Source organism: Neoarius graeffei, chromosome 1 (assembly GCF_027579695.1).
Source record: "Neoarius graeffei isolate fNeoGra1 chromosome 1, fNeoGra1.pri, whole genome shotgun sequence".
Taxonomy (NCBI): domain Eukaryota; kingdom Metazoa; phylum Chordata; class Actinopteri; order Siluriformes; family Ariidae; genus Neoarius; species Neoarius graeffei.
Window position 1 is genome coordinate 123,423,183 of NC_083569.1, and position 22,204 is coordinate 123,445,386.

The 22,204-nt window shown below is 41.5% G+C and overlaps 1 protein-coding gene across 2 annotated transcripts in view; it reads right to left on the bottom strand.

Annotated features, from left to right (window-relative positions):
- Nucleotides 1-18,304, bottom strand: part of thoc1 (THO complex 1) — a 33,734-nt gene extending 15,430 nt beyond the window's left edge. For both annotated transcript variants that reach the window (XM_060916380.1, XM_060916371.1), the window contains exons 1-6: nucleotides 18,227-18,304; nucleotides 14,666-14,739; nucleotides 12,138-12,198; nucleotides 8,388-8,454; nucleotides 7,109-7,227; nucleotides 6,950-6,998 (exon numbers count right to left, since the gene is read on the bottom strand). In XM_060916380.1, coding sequence (XP_060772363.1) covers nucleotides 6,950-6,998; nucleotides 7,109-7,227; nucleotides 8,388-8,454; nucleotides 12,138-12,198; nucleotides 14,666-14,739; nucleotides 18,227-18,274 — 418 coding nt within the window. In that variant the 5' untranslated portion in view covers nucleotides 18,275-18,304. The remainder of the gene's footprint in view (nucleotides 1-6,949; nucleotides 6,999-7,108; nucleotides 7,228-8,387; nucleotides 8,455-12,137; nucleotides 12,199-14,665; nucleotides 14,740-18,226) is intronic.
- Nucleotides 18,305-22,204: the final 3,900 nt, after the last annotated feature.

Consider the following 22,204-nt stretch of genomic DNA (forward strand, 5'->3'; position numbering starts at 1 on the left):
TATCGAATCGTGGGTCAAAAATCGCGATACGAATCGAATCGTGAGTTGGGTGTATCGTTACAGCCCTAATACATATTGTAAGTATGAATGGTCATGACTAGAGCATCTTGTATTGCAGTCATTCAACCAAACTAAAATATAAAAACAAGTATTTGAAAAACAAGTATTTGGTATAAACACATACAACTAATCTGACTAGAGACAGCAGATATTGAAAAAGTTTACCTGTACATATACCTTGATTTTGGAAAGCACCAAAAACTGGATACAAGGTACTGTATTCCTCTTTACATTTTTGGTACACGGTCTTAGTTTTGCCGATCGTTTTTCTTGCTTTTTTCGGCGGCGGGTCAGACGGATCGGCTGAACTGTCAGCCATTTTTTGCTTCCTCTAAAGTACAAAATGTGCGCGGGGCTCTTATTGGTCGAAATTTGATAAAATTCCCGAGGTTAACCAATCAGAGACCATGTTTCTAAAGCATTGGCTGACATTCTAGTAATAGCGCCCTCTGCCGGGAGACTGGGAAATCGCAAGTGTGGGAATTCTGGAAGCTAGGGCTGTAACGATACACCCAACTCACGATTCGATTCGTATCGCGATTTTTGACCCACGATTCGATACGCCCACGATTTTTTTAAAATGTTTTTTTTTTAAAGTAGTAAATTTGACTTATTAACATTTACTTACTTACATTAACTATTTAATAACAGATAATTCAGACCACTGCAGAGAATGAGTAATATGTATGCAAAAATGAACAAATGTAAATCCAAAGATTGTTTTATTTCTCAAAATAATACTGTTGAGCCGGAAGCTCTGTTTTTTACGGTTCTGAAAAAGTCATTTTTCCAAATCGTGTAAATCCGTTAAGATTTTTTTTGGGGGGGGGGGGGGGGGTGTCTCTCACTGTCTCGCTCTCATAGGGCCAATGATTTTCTGTGATCGCGGAAAACAGATGGAAATTACGGTATTTTTATGGTGAAACATTGCTCGCGTGTCAAAATGTAACTGCCGCAGAAGGCTTCCGCCCAAGCAGACATGCCTTCAGTGTTGCCAGATATTGCTAACGTTTTCCACCCCAAAATATGTTCAAAACCAGCCAAAAAGCACCTAAACCCGCCCAATCTGGCAACACTGCATGCCTTTCCGGTCAAGTGATTGTGATTGGCTTGTGACACACCTAGCCAGCCAATGAGCTGCTTGTTTACAGATTCGCTCCCCGCGTCGCAACCAGAATGGCGACCGCTTAAAAGAAATGAATGCTCTGCCAGTGGCGAGTGTGGACGTTGCGTGACTCGCAGAAGATTGTCGCAGGTCGGCGAAAAAACGACTTACTAATAGATATAAAAAAATAAAAGTAATTTAAGTAAGTTTAAAATGTAATTTAAATAAAAAGTAAAGTATTCATAAATTGAAGTTTGGAAGCGCCTCTGTTTTTGGGCTGAGGAGAAGTTTGAAAGGGTGTACCGCGATTCTGCCTTCTTGTATCGCGATACGGATCGTGGCTCTGCGTATCGCGATTTCGATTTCGATACGCATATCGTTACAGCCCTACTGGAAGCAAATTCGAAAATATCAATTATGAGCAAAAACCGTAATAATCGACTTCAAAGTCGTAATAGCGTAATTGGACCACCGAAACCGTAATGATTACGGGAAAACCGTAATGGTTGGCATGTCTGCACACCAAACTACGACAGCTACAGGTTCACCCTAAGGACAAAACACAATAAATGCAACGTCATATATGAAATACCATGCCTGTCATGCAATAAAACCTACGTTGGGGAGACAGGAAGGAGTTTTAGTACACGAAAAAAGGAACATAAAAAGGAATGTGAAAAAGAAACAGAACAGAGACAAACAAGAGCAATAAAAGATAAAGCCATGCAAGAGAACCTCAAATCAGCAATAACGGACCACTGCAGAAGGGAAAATCATATAATGGACGGGGACAATGCTCAGATCATACAGCAAGAGAACAACAGATACCACCGCTGGATCAAGGAGTCAATAGAAATCAGAAAGCATAGCCCAAGAACAATAAACAGGGATGAGGGGGCGTACATGCTCTCCCACACCTGGAGCGCCGTCCTGAGGGGGCAACACTGACAGCGGGAGGCGTGACCGACCTGTCAATATTGACAGGGAGGCCACACCTCCATAAGATCAGCTGATTACAAAAGCACGTCACACACCAACATCCGGGTGACCCTTTGATGAAGACGGAAGTTACACCGTCGAAACATGTCAGGTAAAGGAAAAAAGCTTTTACATGTCTGTAACAAAAGAAAATTAATGATTTGAGCAATGATGGCAGTACGGCAAGACGAAATAAGCCACACCCCCCAGGCAAACTTTTCACTTTCTGCAGAATGATGTTCCATCAACATTTTGAGCTTGACGGTTGCTACAGTGACCCTCGGTAGCCCACAAATCTCTTCACGATTGCGATGGATGAATTCATCCAGTGCTTGACCCACGGCTATTTTCAACACGACCAAACTGTCCAGGGATGGAAGCCACACCCTTCCGGTTGTCAAGGTAGCTCCCTGGCTTTCACATATTCCAACGGAAGGGCCCGAAACCCTACCTTCTAGGTAGGTTGACCTCTAGAAGGATCAAAATCATCTATCGTGACTTGATTCCGGCTATGCGAGACTAAGGGTGTTTTCACACCTGGTCCCCTTTAAAGGAACCAGACTCAGTCCCCTTTAAGTGGACCAACAGAAAAAGAACTCAGTTCTTTTTGTGTTCACACTGTGAATTTATTACAAAGAGGACTGGGTTCTCTTTCTGGTCCAGTTAAGCTTTGATGGGGCCTCAGTCCTCTTTCTGTTCACACCAGGTCCTCTAGAGCCCTCAGACCCCCAGTGCACGGAATTCTGGGTAATTTTCTCTTGAATCAAAATGTCTGCTGCCCTGCTGTATTCTTTGATCAAAATAGTGCGGATTAAGGAAAATAAATTTATTCCAGCGGCTGTGGTCAGTTCCAAAAGGAAGTTGAGTTTCCCTGCTACAGTCACGTGACCAACTACGGCAAACGAAGAAGGTTAAACTACAGTGAAAAAGGCGAGGTGAACCCGGTGCGCTTTTTGTTCACAATGCGCAGATTAGGCGAACCGTACCGTTGATTTTTAGCGCTTTAAAGGGGTCTGGGTACGGTTGGAGTGTTCACATATGGGTCAGTCCATGAAATGATGTTACTTTTCATTGGTCCGGGTTTACATAATCATTTCATCTTTAATTTCCATGATTTAAAGAAATATTTAGCAGATTATCCATAAATATTGTTTGAAGAAATAAAAAAAATGAAGTTTTCTTTTGAAATAAAGAAATGTGAAACATTTTCTTCCCCTGTGACTGGACACGGATGACACGTTTTTTGTGACATGGAATATTTGCTGACTTTGAGCTTAAATAAACCATTACTTTCTGAGAATTTCAATAAAATTAGTTTCATGGTACTTGCAATTTAGTTTTACACTCACATAATAAAAGTTAAGAAGGTTCTATAAACTATTTAGCTTCGAATTCATCCACTAAAAATAGGTTGTGATCGTAACATTGTGATTTCCTACCGTGTTACGTTAGAAACCAGGCTTATAAAAAAATGATAAAACGAGTTGAAATCATGATTGATGTTTTTAATATAAAGAAGAATATACTATAAAACGATGTAGGTAGAAAGAAATTTAAACAAACGGCAATAAAAGAAATTATCGATGTTTTTTCTCACATCCTAACTTGGCGTCCACTCACTTCCTGGTTCGTTCACAACCTGCGAGACCTATTTACTCAATCTAGGTCAGCTGAACTGACGCGAGATAACTTCTCGCGGGATCTCGCACGCCACAACACGTGCTCTAGAGAAGTGCGGATATAAAAGTGTGACTAAGTAAAGTAATGAATTCAGTAATCTCATTTACCCCATATAGGATGAAACTGTTTCCTGTTAATGACTGTTGTTATTGTTCAAATCTTAGAGATTTTATGAAGTTTGTGAAATACTGGTATTTCATATTTTCAGTGTTTATGATGTTGAACTAATATTTCTAATGAATTCTTATTCAGTGTTGATGTTTAAAGTAGTGCTGTCAAAAATGTCGCGTTATTAACGCGTTAACTTGACTCAATTTTAACGGCGATAATTTTTTTATCGCGAGATTAACGCTCTGTGACATGATGCCACGCCCCGCACAGCCAGAGTCCTCTGCCCTCCCCCGAAGAGCCATGGTGCTCCGATCGTTTTCCCATCGGCGGCTCCAGCCCCACTTTGCAGTGGCTGTGACAAGATGTGTTATGCTCTGCAATTAAAAAAAAAAAAAAAACATTGGTACAACCAGTGTTCGAACTATGCCGATATTTTCGGGGAGTCCCTTTTTTTTTTTTCCCTGGGGGGGGGTGCTTGCGCTTGTCTCAGAGCGTGGATCTCCATTGCGCGCTCACTTCGGATATGCAAATGCTTCCCGTTACACACGATTGCTATGTCAATAAACATCATTTTGCCAATATTTTAGAGACCCCCCAACATTTCCCAAATCATGTTTTCAAGGGATCTCATGTCTGTTTCAGGGGATCTCGGATCCCCCGTGTACCCCCGTAGTTCGAACGGTGAGCAAGCCCATTCACTTTTTTATGCTGATAAGAGAATTACAATGGTTTCTCATGTGACAAAAATGTGCGATTAAATTGCGATTAATCGCGAGTTAACTATGACAGTCGCGACATTAATCGCGATTAAATATTTTAATCGCTTGACAGCACTAGTTTAAAGTAAGCAAATAAAAGCAAAAAATTGATTTTATCAATATTTTCCCTTTATTTTTAAAAGCTTGTTCGTGTCCTTGTTACATTAGCAACCGAGTAAATATTTATGGATTTTATCGTACATTGTAGAGCAGGAGTTATCTTAACAACTACCGTATTTTTCGGACTATAAGTCGCACTTTTTTTCATGGTTCGGCTGGCCATGCGACTTATACTCCGGTGCGACGTATATATGTTTGTTTTTTTTTTTTTTCACCGCGGAATAACTGGAGCTGATGCTGAGTCTGACGACAGCCACGCAGAAGAAGAGGAAACGGCGCTTTGTCTGCCGCTGGAGTTGGCAGAGTTGTTCAGAAGCGACACCGAGGATGAGGAATTCAATGGAATGCTGATTTGGAGTGAAATCGTCAGCTTGATAAACTTGATTGACCTGTGTTTTATTATTAATGATAGGCCTATAGTTATTTAAATAAGTTATGTAATGATTTTAGGCAGTGCTTAATTTGTGAAGTGGGAGGTCCCGGAACGCAGGAGGTGGGTGGGTCCGGCGACTCAAAAAAAAAAAAAAAAAAGGCGGGGGATGGTTTACTATAACTTTACGCACACGCGCTTATTGTGTGTGTAAAATAATAATAATAATAATAATAATAATAATAATAATATCAGACATTATGATCTTAGAAAACGCTTTAGTGACAAACAGTTACAGACAGTAATATGTCGTGATATTATATTATAAAATATTAATTTTTATTAGTCTATATATTAAATTATATATTACATTTATCTTCTAAAATAACAGACTGTACTCATCACAACCGGTTTATTTCACCATTGGAGATCAGATCACACAAGACATGAGTTAAATGACTCATTTTAAGGATTTAAAAGCGGTTGTTGTTGTTGTTGTTTTTTTTTTTCACTAGACGGTTGTTTTTACTACCGTACCTGTCTTTGGAGATGATATACCTATAGCCTACTTGACCTCTGATTTGATGAAATAAAATTCGACAAAAATGAAGAATGACACTCCTCGATGATGACTACAGCTTTAATAACACAGATGAAAGAGCCATGGGGCGATAATAAGCCCTACCGGTAAAAATATTCTAAAAGCAAACTGATTAATGCATCAGTAATAGGCTACTAATATTAGTTATAATAATAATAATAATATAGGCTATTAGTAATAACGATAGTGATGGTATTAAAGATAGTAGTAGATATTTAAAATAATCAGACTAGGCTACTTACAGGGCAAAGGGCGCGTTATCACTGCTCAGCTGTTCGTTTATTACCGTATTTTCTGGACTATAGAGCGCACCTGTATATAAGCCGCATCCGCTCTATTTTTAAAAAAAAAATTAAAAAAAGATATACAAGCCGCACCGGGCTATAAGCCGCAGATATCTATGTTGAAAAATGAGATATTTACTGCATGTACAGAACGATTTTGTACTGTAAATGTACATGTATGTACCTGAACAGATTCTTTCCGAACAGTGCCTTTTAACACGGCAGCAACTTTGCTGATTAAAACGGAACAGAACCAAGAGAAAATAACCGGTATTTATTTACCTTCATTTCTCCTGTGTTTGAAACCACAAGGCACTTTAATCATCTTCGCTGGATTTGAAAATAATTACCAGTTAGTAATTTGTCGTACGTGTTCTATCTGCTAAAGATCTGCTAATTCTTCTTTGCATTGATTTTTCGTCGATCTTATTTTTGATTCTACTTCCGGTTAGAGCGCCCCTAGCGGTGGAAGAAAAATCCACAGAATAGCCGCACCTTTGTATAAGCCGCATGGTTCAAAACCTAGGAAAAAAGTAGCGGCTTATAGTCCAGAAAATACGGTATGTTTTTTTCGTCTTCATAATGCATTTTTTGGCTGATGTGACTTAAACTCCGGAGCGACGTATAGTCCGGAAAATACGGTATGTTATATTTTCTTATATGGTCAACGCTTCATGGAAATAAAAGTTGTTTTCAGTTGTAAATTGTTTTAACTGACTCCCTCTGTGTCACATTTTGGTAACCCCATTTCATGGACTGACCCACATGCGCAAAAAATGCTGAGTCATCGATCCGAGTTCGGTTAGATGGCTGAAAGGGACCAAGTGTGAAAACACCCTAAGGCACAACAGTCCAGAGTTTTGTTTTATATTCAGCTCTTACCGTTGCACATCCTCAACAAGTAGTTCTTCCCTGCCGAGTAGAAGGAACTCTGCAGAGAGAGAAAACAACAAACCACACATTAATGTGGAAATCAGCGACCTCAGCATGGCTACAGAGACACCATACCTCTCTCTCTCTCTCACACACGGATAAACTCACAGATTTCCACGTGGAGACGTTCTCCTCAACAAACGAGAAGATTTGGTCGCACTGATCCAAAGGGAGACAGTCGAGAACGTCGCCGAGCAACAAGAAAGGAGTGCTCGCTGAACAGATCCCTACACACAAATCAAACAAACATCATGAGACACAAATTTGCACGTACATCCTCCTATACGAGTCCCTGTGAATGAGCGACTGACTGCTACAGCAACGATAACCTCTTAAGGCCCGGTCCCACTGGCCGATGGACACGAAACGTATGCAAAAAGGACACAGCGGACGAGCAAAATTTCGGGGGTGGCTCTATCCGTTTTCATCCGCTCCAGAAATGGACAAAATTGGCGAAAATTGGCGAAAACAGAACGGAAAAGAACGGACGTGGGTAGTATATAGCGGGGATGTTAAACGCATGTTCATAGGAAGCCTAGCGGATGAAAGCGGATGGAAGTGGATGACAGCTCCGAAGGGGTTACCGGTGATAACTGAGAAGCGGACGCATAGCAGAAAGAGCGGACGCATAGCGGATGAAGGGGATGCATCACGTACGCCTAACGGAAACAAAGGGGATGTTGCGCGGATGTATATCGGATGCAGACCGTTCACTGCGCTAGGTGTCCTTCTACATACTCTAGACATACTCCAGACATCCTAAATATACGAGATACATCCCAGATATAAACGCTTTGTCCGTTTTGAATACTTTATATACGAGATTCATACGCTTACATCCTTTCTATTTCCGTGCTACTAACGATGAATAGACGTTTCATGTACCTTATCTTTCCTCCCTCTTTCCGTTTTCAGCTGCAGCGGATGTGAGTTGCGAGGATGCCCAGAGGATGCAGAGAGGATACAGCAGACGTTTAACGGATGATAACGGACATAGAACGTTTGTTGCTCGTATATGTCGCGGATTTACATCGTACATGGCGGAAAGTTCATCCGTTCTAAAAGTTTTGTGCAGCTCAAAACTTTTTGCGCGGATGAAATCGCAGTAGACGGATGCTCGATGGATAGAGCGTATGAAGCACGTATGCAATGAGTACACAACGGATGCGTAGCGTTTTCCAACGGATGGCAAAGATTTTTTTACGTTTTACATCCGTAAGTGCAGTGGGACCGGGCCTTTAGAACAAGTGTGATTTGCAGCTGCCTTTATAGAAAATGAATCAACACCTTCTCTTCTGACCAATCACAATCCAAAACTCAGAGCGTGACGTGTTGAGGTAATTTCTCTTCCACGCTGTAACGTGTGAGAAGTGACGTTTGTTCTCACCCTCAGTGACTCCGCTGATGCTGACAGAAATGAGAGCGAGATGATCCTCCACGTCTGCATGCTTCACCTAAAAGAAGAGAGAGAAAATAAACAAATGTAAAAATGATTAGTTATGACACAAAAAGTGCACACGTGTGCTACGTTCAGCCCTGCAGGCTGCCTGAACCAAAATGAAGAACGTCAGACGAACGAAGCTGAGATGTTTGTACTCAAGGTGTGAGGCTAAAGTAGTTTATGTAACCAAAACCTACTGATAAACAAACTTGGGGATATTTTATGCTAACAATGCTTGCGATTTAAGTACAATAAGACACAACTAATCATTTCTGACATTAAACAAAAGTAATATTCGCTTACGAGCATATTTATGATAGTTTTAGAAAGTAACCTAGCCTCAAATATAACAAGAGCGCTCTGAGAGCACAATATCCCCCGCTGGCAACTCGGCCATGACTCTGGTAAAATGCGACTGAATTGAACGAAATTGCAATATGCGCATTACCGACATATAATAAAGAATCCCGTCAAGTTTCATGAAATTCCTCCAGAAATTGTGAGAGGAGTTGATTTAAAAAAAAAAAAAAAAGGTGAGAACCCTTCCTGGGGCAGACGGACGGACGGACGGACGGACACCGCCACGACATAATCCACATTCGGGCCTTTCGGCCAGCAGGAGACAATAAAAATTGTGAAGGAAGTTGATTTCAGAAAGCAAGCACACCTTGATGAAATTGCCAAAATACAAGTTTGTTAATAATCAAGGGCGTAACTCTGGGAAAACCTGCCCAAATTAAACGAAATTTCAATCTGCGTATAACCGTCATATAACAAAGCCTTTTGCCAAGTTTGGTGAAATTCCTCCACAGACACTACGTTCAGACTGCAACCTGAAACGACCCATATCCGATTTGCTGTGAAATCTGATTTTTTTGTTAGGCCGTTCACATTACCAATTATATGAGACTTGTATGCGATCTCCAATATGAACGGAAAACGACCCAAAAGTGTCCCGAATGCGCAAATTGACACGTAATAAGCACATCTACGTAATACGTAAACAAAAAAAAAAAAAAGCACACTCTTCAAGTTTAATGATTTTCTTTTTTTGTTTGTTTAATTATCTGGTTAGTGTTAAAGTGTGAGGTCTCGTGTGTGTTTTTGTTTCTGAACCGAAATGAAAACGTGTAGCCTGGTAACGAGGGTTGACTCCTAAATGTCTCTCTAATTTCTATATAAGTGCACTACATGTTACTAGGAAGTAATGGATTTTTAAACTCTATATAGTGCACTCGAGCTTCAGTAGGCAGTCATTTGGGACACGGCCGCTGTATTACCAAACTCTTAATTCAGGCTTAATCATTTGCACATATTTATTTCGTCATATTAATAAACTTTTTCTACATTTTTACAACCCCGATTCCAAAAAAGTTGGGAAAAAGTACAAATTGTAAATAAAAACGGAATGCAGTAATTTACAAATCTCAAAAACTGATATTGTATTCACAATAGAACATAGAGAACATATCAAATGTCGAAAGTGAGACATTTTGAAATTTCATGCCAAATATTGGCTCATTTGAAATTTCATGACAGCAACACATCTCAAAAAAGTTGGGACAGGGGCAATAAGAGGCTGGAAAAGTTAAAGGTACAAAAAAGGAACAGCTGGAGGACCAAATTGCAACTCATTAGGTCAATTGGCAATAGGTCATTAACATGACTGGGTATAAAAAGAGCATCTTGGAGTGGCAGCGGCTCTCAGAAGTAAAGATGGGAAGAGGATCACCAATCCCCCTAATTCTGCACCGACAAATAGTGGAGCAATATCAGAAAGGAGTTCGACAGTGTAAAATTGCAAAGAGTTTGAACATATCATCTACAGTGCATAATATCATCAAAAGATTCAGAGAATCTGGAAGAATCTCTGTGTGTAAGGGTCAAGGCCGGAAAACCATACTGGGTGCCCGTGATCTTCGGGCCCTTAGACGGCACTGCATCACATACAGGCATGCTTCTGTATTGGAAATCACAAAATGGGCTCAGGAATATTTCCAGAGAACATTATCTGTGAACACAATTCACCGTGCCATCCGCCGTTGCCAGCTAAAACTCTATAGTTCAAAGAAGGAGCCGTATCTAAACATGATCCAGAAGCGCAGACGTCTTCTCTGGGCCAAGGCTCATTTAAAATGGACTGTGGCAAAGTGGAAAACTGTTCTGTGGTCAGACGAATCAAAATGTGAAGTTCTTTATGGAAATCAGGGACGCCGTGTCATTCGGACTAAAGAGGAGAAGGACGACCCAAGTTGTTATCAGCGCTCAGTTCAGAAGCCTGCATCTCTGATGGTATGGGGTTGCATTAGTGCGTGTGGCATGGGCAGCTTACACATCTGGAAAGACACCATCAATGCTGAAAGGTATATCCAGGTTCTAGAGCAACATATGCTCCCATCCAGACGACGTCTCTTTCAGGGAAGACCTTGCATTTTCCAACATGACAATGCCAAACCGCATACTGCATCAATTACAGCATCATGGCTGCGTAGAAGAAGGGTCCGGGTACTGAACTGGCCAGCCTGCAGTCCAGATCTTTCACCCATAGAAAACATTTGGCGCATCATAAAACGGAAGATACGACAAAAAAGACCTAAGACAGTTGAGCAACTAGAATCCTACATTAGACAAGAATGGGTTAACATTCCTATCCCTAAACTTGAGCAACTTGTCTCCTCAGTCCCCAGACGTTTACAGACTGTTGTAAAGAGAAAAGGGGATGTCTCACAGTGGGAAACATGGCCTTGTCCCAACTTTTTTGAGATGTGTTGTTGTCATGAATTTTAAAATCACCTAATTTTTCTCTTTAAATGATACATTTTCTCAGTTTAAACATTTGATATGTCATCTATGTTCTATTCTGAATAAAATATAGAATTTTGAAACTTCCACATCATTGCATTCCGTTTTTATTTACAATTTGTACTTTTGTCCCAACTTTTTTGGAATCGGGGTTGTATAAATATTTATTTAGATTGTTTATAGCCAGCTGAATTCTGCAACTTCTCTCAGTGCTGGCTCAAGGTGCAGAAACACCAGTGCAGTTTGCGATGGAGATGAGGCGAGACCTGGCGATGTGCTACAGGATGGTTTAAGTTATAAATCAGTTATAGAAACTCTTTTATTTAATCAGGCTAACGGATCAACATCCAGGTCCCGACCAAATCCACCATTAGCTTGATCAATTCTATAAAAGTCTATTTAAATTCTGAAAACTGTACAAATGTTGTTGTTTTCCACCAAAGAGGTGGGATTAGCCAACGCAGAATAGTGACGTTTGTCTCTTGTTGATGACGTGTAGGTCGCATGAATGAATGCGACCTGTCCGGTCAGACTGCAGTCGCATGTGAAAATATCGGATATGCATCGGAATTAGGACCACATATCCAAGCGGCCTGGGTCGCATGTGGAAAAATCGGATCCGTGTCGTTCAGATTGTCAATAACAAATCGGATACAGGTCGCATATGGGCAAAAAAATCGGATATGGGTCGTTTCAGGGTGCAGTCTGAACGTAGTCATAATGCTTCATCTTTAGTGTACACGGTTTTGTCCTATTTCCCCTACCTTCAGTTACAGCCGAGTATTCAAAATAACACAAATGTAGCTCCAGTGCAAATGTAACAAAACATCTCAGGTAAATAAATAAACACTTATTTTTCAGAGTCAAAATGTGAGAAATGCAAATAAAACTCACAATCTGTTCCTCCAGAACACCACGCAGTGACTGGTCCAGAGTGCTCTTCTTCTCCGTCTCACTGGGGGGGGATGAAGAAATACATCAGACCCATACATTACACTAAAAAAAAAAAAAAACTCAAAAAGATTTAATATAGTTAAAATCCCCTATGATATACAGAACGGTCTTTAAGCATCCGAAGTGTAACATTTCACACCAGGATACAGACGACATGAATCCAGCTCCATTTTCAGACTACTGACAAATTTCCAGTGCTGGCTACAAATATGAGCGTCAGGAAAGATGAAGTGTGGCATAATTGAACGACAGCGATGTGGGATCCGGGACGCCTGACGACACCCTAACAAGAATGTCAGAATTTTTTATATTTTCTCACCTACTTTAACAAACTCCTATGATGCGTTCCCTGACATTGACGATTTCTTCACCCTTCTCAGGAACGACACACAGGAAAATGAATGATGATTGGTTGGGGTCAAACTCGTCATGTTGTCGATTACAATTTATAGCACTATGACGGCCTACACGGACATGGTGACCATCATGTAGATCCCAGCATTAGGGCAGGGCTCGACATTAATGGTGGTCTGACTGTCCGGGACTAACAAACGTTTGGTCCGGACAAGTCAAATCCGCATCCGTCTGTCCAACGGGACGATATGAGTATTTGTAGAAAAATCACTATTTTTATAGTAATTATTCCAGAGCTATATCAATAAAGATCCAACAAAACGAGTTCAATCCCCTTCAGTGAGCCAGCCGTGTTATTGTTTACGAAATTCCGGGGAAGCGGAATACAGCAGGTGTGTGTGTGTAAACATAACCACGGCATAATATCTAATTATAGATTATTAGACTTCATTGAAATTGGAGAAATGGCAATCAAACCTCTCAATAAAACAAACATCTGTGGTGAATCTTCATTTCATTCAGACATTCGTTGTATTTTTCACTCACAACGTCCAACTCGTTTTCTTGAAATTAATTTATACTTCAGGTTTTACTGGATTAATCAGGATTTAACTTTATTTCCTCCAGAAGCTTTGATCGAGGGAGTCGAGGTGGAGGCTGTGGATTCCGACAAGTACCTCGGGCTGTGGCTGGACAGCAAGCTGGACTGGACTTGCAACACCAAACACTTATACAGGAAGGGACAGAGCAGGCTGTACTTCCTGAGGAGGCTGTGGTCCTTTAACATCTGCAGGAAACTCCTGTGGATGTTCTATCAGTCTGTGGTCGCCAGTGTCCTGTTTTACAACGTGGGGGCAGCACATCCAAGAAGGACACATCCAGGCTGGACAAACTGATCAGGCGGGCCGGCTCTGGTGACGGTGGCAGTGAAGAGGACTATGGACAAACTACTGAACGTCATGGACGATGCCAGTCACCCTCTGCACAGAGGAGCCTGTTCAGTGACAGAATGCTCCGTCCCAAGTGCAGGACGAACAGACTCAAAAACTCCTTCGTCCCTCACGCCATCAGACTGTACAACAAAGGAGCAGTAGCCTAGCCTGACAAAAAGCAATACCGGACAATGTGCAATCTCTCCTGCCGCCACCCCCCCTTCCCCATATCTTATTCTTTTTATATTTGTATATGTAAATACTTAATTTATCTAGAAGTTTTTTCTCTGTTTATCTGTAATGATGCTGCTGGAATCTTAATTTCCCTGAGGGAACCCGCCCAAAGGGATCAATAAAGTTTTATCTAATCTAATCTCTCGGTAATGGGTTAGAACACACACACACCATAATGAGGCTTTGGATAGTTTCTGTTTATTGCTGCAGTTATTTGAGTTTTACTGAATTATAAATCATTAAAGCATAACGATTATCATAACTATACCTGCTTTTTGATAAACTTTGTTAATGACTTTCCTTTCACTGAACTACTAAATATATAGTGATGAAAAGGTCCTGGTCAGGATGAGTGAAAAGTCTTAAGGCCTCTGCATGCTCTTGCGACAAGGCTTTCGCAGATAGCTTTTCGCAGACAGTTGTAATTTATCGTTGAGCGGGGAGTAATAGGCGTGCGCGATGTTATTTACCGGCACAACGCAATGGGGCGCGAAGTCGCTAGGAGTAGTTGGTGGGTGTGGTTAGTGGAGTGTTTATCCTCCGGTTACTTATAATGACTAGAACTGGAGTCGTATAGATGTACGTACTTCCTTGATCAACCGCTCTTCGTGCTGCTCCATCTTCGCTTGTGTTTTTAAAAATGGCGGTCGTGAAAACAAACCGAACCGGGAAAGTAGGGAAGCGGAAGTGTGTGTACAGCGGATGTAGAGTGGACCAATCAGAGCCCTCTTGTCTGCGAGGCTGTCTGCGGTGGTCACAATTTTTGGGAGGTGCACGCAGAGCGTCTGCGAAGGTGAGGGGGCTACGCAGACGCCATCTGCGAGGACTGCGTTGTCAGCATAAATTGGCCTTTACTGCTCGCCCGACTGGACTAAAGAGTTAATGTCAAGCTCTGCGTTTTTGTTTTTTAAAATCTGGGTAACATTGTTCAGACCAATAATAACATACTTTCCAGGGAAATGGTTAAAAACGGTCATCAGCGGCTTGCAGTTTTGAGTCTCCAGCGCATTTCTGGTGGCAGCCTGCAGAGACAAACAAACAAACAAACAAACAAACAAACAAACAAACAAACAAACGTATTTATTTATTTTCAGCTGATTATAGCAGACTATGGTTTCCCATATTACTTAATTCCCCCCAAATTGTGCATTTTTTTTGTTAAAACAAATGATTGAATGTAATTATGTGTTAAATCACAGAAATAAAACTAAAAGTTCAACACAGGGAGATCAGAAGAATGAGAAACTTAATACACAGTAATCCTCTCGAACACCTCACATCACACACAATATCACTGCTGTTTATCCTGTTTATCCCCTCATCTCTGTAATATCACTGCTGTCTATCCCCTCACCTCTGTAATATCACTGCTGTCTATCCCCTCACCTCTGTAATATCACTGCTGTCTATCCCCTCACCTCTGTAATATCACTGCTGTCTATCCCCTCACCTCTGTAATATCACTGCTGTTTATCCCCTCACCTCTGTAATATCACTGCTGTCTATCCCCTCACCTCTGTAATATCACTGCTGTTTATCCCCTCACCTCTGTAATATCACTGCTGTCTATCCCCTCACCTCTGTAATATCACTGCTGTCTATCCCCTCACCTCTGTAATATCACTGCTGTTTATCCCCTCACCTCTGTAATATCACTGCTGTCTATCCCCTCACCTCTGTAATATCACTGCTGTCTATCCCCTCACCTCTGTAATATCACTGCTGTTTATCCCCTCACCTCTGTAATATCACTGCTGTCTATCCCCTCATCTCTGTAATATCACTGCTGTCTATCCCCTCACCTCTGTAATATCACTGCTGTTTATCCCCTCACCTCTGTAATATCACTGCTGTCTATCCCCTCACCTCTGTAATATCACTGCTGTCTATCCCCTCACCTCTGTAATATCACTGCTGTCTATCCCCTCACCTCTGTAATATCACTGCTGTCTATCCCCTCACCTCTGTAATATCACTGCTGTCTATCCCCTCACCTCTGTAATATCACTGCTGTCTATCCCCTCACCTCTGTAATATCACTGCTGTTTATCCCCTCACCTCTGTAATATCACTGCTGTCTATCCCCTCATCTCTGTAATATCACTGCTGTCTATCCCCTCACCTCTGTAATATCACTGCTGTCTATCCCCTCACCTCTGTAATATCACTGCTGTCTATCCCCTCACCTCTGTAATATCACTGCTGTTTATCCCCTCACCTCTGTAATATCACTGCTGTCTATCCCCTCACCTCTGTAATATCACTGCTGTCTATCCCCTCACCTCTGTAATATCACTGCTGTTTATCCCCTCACCTCTGTAATATCACTGCTGTCTATCCCCTCACCTCTGTAATATCACTGCTGTTTATCCCCTCACCTCTGTAATATCACTGCTGTCTATCCCCTCACCTCTGTAATATCACTGCTGTCTATCCCCTCACCTCTGTAATATCACTGCTGTCTATCCCCTCACCTCTGTAATATCACTGCTGTCTATCCCCTCACCTCTGTAATATCACTGCTGTCTATCCCCTCACCTCTGTAATATCACTGCTGTCTATCCCCTCACCTCTGTAATATCACTGCTGTCTATCCCCTCACCTCTGTAATATCACTGCTGTTTATCCCCTCACCTCTGTAATATCACTGCTGTTTATCCCCTCACCTCTGTAATATCACTGCTGTCTATCCCCTCACCTCTGTAATATCACTGCTGTCTATCCCCTCACCTCTGTAATATCACTGCTGTTTATCCCCTCACCTCTGTAATATCACTGCTGTTTATCCCCTCACCTCTGTAATATCACTGCTGTTTATCCCCTCACCTCTGTAATATCACTGCTGTTTATCCCCTCACCTCTGTAATATCACTGCTGTTTATCCCCTCACCTCTGTAATATCACTGCTGTTTATCCCCTCACCTCTGTAATATCACTGCTGTCTATCCCCTCACCTCTGTAATATCACTGCTGTTTATCCCCTCACCTCTGTAATATCACTGCTGTTTATCCCCTCACCTCTGTAATATCACTGCTGTTTATCCCCTCACCTCTGTAATATCACTGCTGTTTATCCCCTCACCTCTGTAATATCACTGCTGTCTATCCCCTCACCTCTGTAATATCACTGCTGTTTATCCCCTCACCTCTGTAATATCACTGCTGTTTATCCCCTCACCTCTGTAATATCACTGCTGTTTATCCCCTCACCTCTGTAATATCACTGCTGTTTATCCCCTCACCTCTGTAATATCACTGCTGTTTATCCCCTCACCTCTGTAATATCACTGCTGTTTATCCCCTCACCTCTGTAATATCACTGCTGTCTATCCCCTCACCTCTGTAATATCACTGCTGTCTATCCCCTCACCTCTGTAATATCACTGCTGTTTATCCCCTCACCTCTGTAATATCACTGCTGTCTATCCCCTCACCTCTGTAATATCACTGCTGTTTATCCCCTCACCTCTGTAATATCACTGCTGTCTATCCCCTCACCTCTGTAATATCACTGCTGTCTATCCCCTCACCTCTGTAATATCACTGCTGTCTATCCCCTCACCTCTGTAATATCACTGCTGTCTATCCCCTCACCTCTGTAATATCACTGCTGTCTATCCCCTCACCTCTGTAATATCACTGCTGTCTATCCCCTCACCTCTGTAATATCACTGCTGTCTATCCCCTCACCTCTGTAATATCACTGCTGTTTATCCCCTCACCTCTGTAATATCACTGCTGTTTATCCCCTCACCTCTGTAATATCACTGCTGTCTATCCCCTCACCTCTGTAATATCACTGCTGTCTATCCCCTCACCTCTGTAATATCACTGCTGTTTATCCCCTCACCTCTGTAATATCACTGCTGTTTATCCCCTCACCTCTGTAATATCACTGCTGTTTATCCCCTCACCTCTGTAATATCACTGCTGTTTATCCCCTCACCTCTGTAATATCACTGCTGTTTATCCCCTCACCTCTGTAATATCACTGCTGTTTATCCCCTCACCTCTGTAATATCACTGCTGTCTATCCCCTCACCTCTGTAATATCACTGCTGTTTATCCCCTCACCTCTGTAATATCACTGCTGTTTATCCCCTCACCTCTGTAATATCACTGCTGTTTATCCCCTCACCTCTGTAATATCACTGCTGTTTATCCCCTCACCTCTGTAATATCACTGCTGTCTATCCCCTCACCTCTGTAATATCACTGCTGTTTATCCCCTCACCTCTGTAATATCACTGCTGTTTATCCCCTCACCTCTGTAATATCACTGCTGTTTATCCCCTCACCTCTGTAATATCACTGCTGTTTATCCCCTCACCTCTGTAATATCACTGCTGTTTATCCCCTCACCTCTGTAATAACCCTCACATTAATAAACCCAATGTGCAGTGGATGAACAGCCGCTTACAGAAACAATACAAACCACACAGACTCATCTGAGACTCCCAACATTAATACAGAACCCCACAACCACTAAACAACTAACTATTACATTACCGTGAATTTATCTCTCGCTTCTATTAAATTAAACACAGCCGGCGCCATCTTGCTTCTCTCTTGTCGCCAAAGCGACTTTGAAATTTTACTTCCGGCTACTTGATTTTCATTTCCGGGTTATGTTTCCGGTGGGATTGAAAATGACGTCTATCGACCAGCAGAGGCCGCTGTAGACTCACAGAAACCTCACCATGTTCAACACGCCTGACTCTGATTTAATTAATATTAATAAATTAATCCACAAAACTCGTACATTCTTACACAAGTATGATTTTAAAGCTTCAAGGATTCAATCTGTGTTGAATAATAATTAGCGCGGCGGCTACAATTATCAACACCTTGACGAACTTTTGGCCGTTGGAAAAGTAGAAAAGACTTTCAGGACGTAAATTGTACATGAATAATTACTTAAACTTAAAAAAAAACCGAGTTGATTCCTGATTAATTAGCGTATCAGATCACGTGACACCGTTCCACAATTATTGACATATTTGTGCGCAGTTATCGACACCGTTCCACAATTATCGAAACATTTGTCCGCAGTTATTGACACCGTTCCACAATTATCGACACATTTGTCCGCAGTTATCGTCACCATTCCACAATTATCGAAACATTTGTCTGCAGTTATTGACACCGTTCCACAATTATCGACACATTTGTCCGCAGTTATTGACACCGTTCCACAATTATCGACACATTTGTCCACAGTTATCAACACTGTTCCACAATTATCGAAACATTTGTTTGCAGTTACCGACACCGTTCCTCAATTATCGACAGATTTGTCCACAGTTATCAACACTGTTCCGCAATTATCAAAACATTTTTCCACAGTTATCGACACCATTCCGCAATTATCAACACATTTGTCCGCAGTTATCGACACCGTTCCATAATTATCGAAACATTTGTCCACAGTTATCGACACCATTCCACAATTATCGACAGATTTGTCCGCAGTTATCGACACCATTCCACAATTATCAAAACATTTTTCCACAGTTATTGACAACGTTCCACAATTATCGACACATTTGTCTGCAGTTATCGACACCATTCCACAATTATCAAAACATTTGTCCACAGTTATCGACACCGTTCCACAATTATTGACACATTTGTCCGCGGTTATCGACAACGTTCCACAATTATCGACACATTTCTCCGCAGTCATCGACACTGTTCCACAATTATTGACACATTTGTCCGCAGTTATCGACACCATTCCACAATTATCGACACATTTGTCCGCAGTTATCGACACAGTTCCACAATTATCGAAACATTTGTCCGCGGTTATCGATACCGTTCCACAATTATCGAAACAAATGTCCGCGGTTATTGACACCGTTCCACAATTATCAACACATTTGTTGGCGGTTATCGACACCGTTCCACAATTATCGCAACGTTTGTCTGCGGTTATCCATACCGTTCCACAATTTTCGAAACATTTGTCCTCAGGTTTCGACACCATTCCACAATTATCGACACATTTGTCCGCAGTTATTGACACCGTTCCACAATTATCGACACAATTGTCCGCAGTTATCGACACCGTTCTAGAATTATAGACACCTTAATGACCTTTTGTCTGCTGCAAAAGTAGGAAAGACTTTCAGTACATAAATTGTACATGAATAATGACTTAAACATCAAAAAAATCCCGAGTTGATTTCTGATTAATTAGCATATCAGATCACGTGACACCGTTCCACAATTATTGACACATTTGTCCGCAGTTATTGATACTGTTCCACAATTATCAACACATTTGTCCCCGGTGATCGACACCGTTCCACAATTATTGACACATTTGTCCGCGGTTATCGACACCGTTCCACAATTATTGACACATTTGTCCGCGGTTATCGACACCGTTCCACAATTAACGAAACATTTGTCCACGGGTATCGATACCGTTCCACAATTATCGACACATTTGTCCGCAGGTTTCGACACGTTTCACAATTATCGAAACATTTGTCCGCAGTTATCGACACATTTGTCCGCGGTTATTAACACCGTTCCACAATTATCGACACATTTTTCCACAGTTCTCGACACCGTTCCGCAATTATCAAAACATTTGTCCACAGTTATCGACACCGTTCCACAATTATCGACACATTTGTCCGCAGTTATTGACACCGTTCCACAATTATCGACACATTTGTCTGTAGTTATCGACACCATTCCAAAATTATTGACATATTTTCCCCCGGTTATCGACACCGTTCCACAATTATTGAAACATTTTTCCGTGGTTATCGACACCGTTCCACAATTATCGACAGATTTGTCCCCTGTTATCGACAGTGTTCCACAATTATCGACACATTTGTCTGCAGTTCTTGACACCATTCCACAATTATCGACACATTCGTCCGCAGTTATCAACACCTTTCCACAATTATCGACACATTTGTCCGCAGTTATCGACACCGTTCCACAATTATTGAAACATTTGTCTACAGTTATCGACACCGTTCCACAATTATCAAAACATTTGTCCACGGTTATCTATACCGTTCCACAATTATCGAAACATTTGTCCGCAGTTATTGACACCGTTCCACAATTATCGACACATTTGTCCGCAGTTATCGTCACCGTTCCACAATTATCGAAACATTTGTCTGCAGTTATCGTCACCGTTCCACAATTATCGAAACATTTGTCCGCAGTTATTGACACCGTTCCACAATTATCGACACATTTGTCCGCAGTTATTGACACCGTTCCACAATTATCGACACATTTGTCCACAGTTATCAACACCGTTCCACAATTATCGAAACATTTGTTTGCAGTTACCGACACCGTTCCTCAATTATCGACAGATTTGTCCACAGTTATCAACACTGTTCCGCAATTATCAAAACATTTTTCCACAGTTATCGACACCATTCCGCAATTATCAACACATTTGTCCGCAGTTATCGACACCGTTCCATAATTATCGAAACATTTGTCCGCGGTTATCTATACCGTTCCACAATTATCGAAACATTTGTCCGCAGTTATTGACACCGTTCCACAATTATCGACACATTTGTCCGCAGTTATCGTCACCGTTCCACAATTATCGAAACATTTGTCTGCAGTTATCGTCACCGTTCCACAATTATCGAAACATTTGTCCGCAGTTATTGACACCGTTCCACAATTATCGACACATTTGTCCGCAGTTATTGACACCGTTCCACAATTATCGACACATTTGTCCACAGTTATCAACACCGTTCCACAATTATCGAAACATTTGTTTGCAGTTACCGACACCGTTCCTCAATTATCGACAGATTTGTCCACAGTTATCAACACTGTTCCGCAATTATCAAAACATTTTTCCACAGTTATCGACACCATTCCGCAATTATCAACACATTTGTCCGCAGTTATCGACACCGTTCCATAATTATCGAAACATTTGTCCACAGTTATCGACACCATTCCACAATTATCGACACATTTGTCCGCAGTTATCGACACCGTTCCGCAATTATCAAAACATTTTTCCACAGTTATTGACAACGTTCCACAATTATCGACACATTTGTCTGCAGTTATCGACACCATTCCACAATTATCAAAACATTTGTCCACAGTTATCGACACCGTTCCACAATTATTGACACATTTGTCCGCGGTTATCGACAACGTTCCACAATTATCGACACATTTCTCCGCAGTCATCGACACTGTTCCACAATTATTGACACATTTGTCCGCAGTTATCGACACCGTTCCACAATTATCGACACATTTGTCCGCAGTTATCGACACAGTTCCACAATTATCGAAACATTTGTCCGCGGTTATCGATACCGTTCCACAATTATCGAAACAAATGTTCGCGGTTATTGACACCGTTCCACAATTATCAACACATTTGTTGGCGGTTATCGACACAGTTCCACAATTATCGCAACGTTTGTCTGCGGTTATCCATACCGTTCCACAATTTTCGAA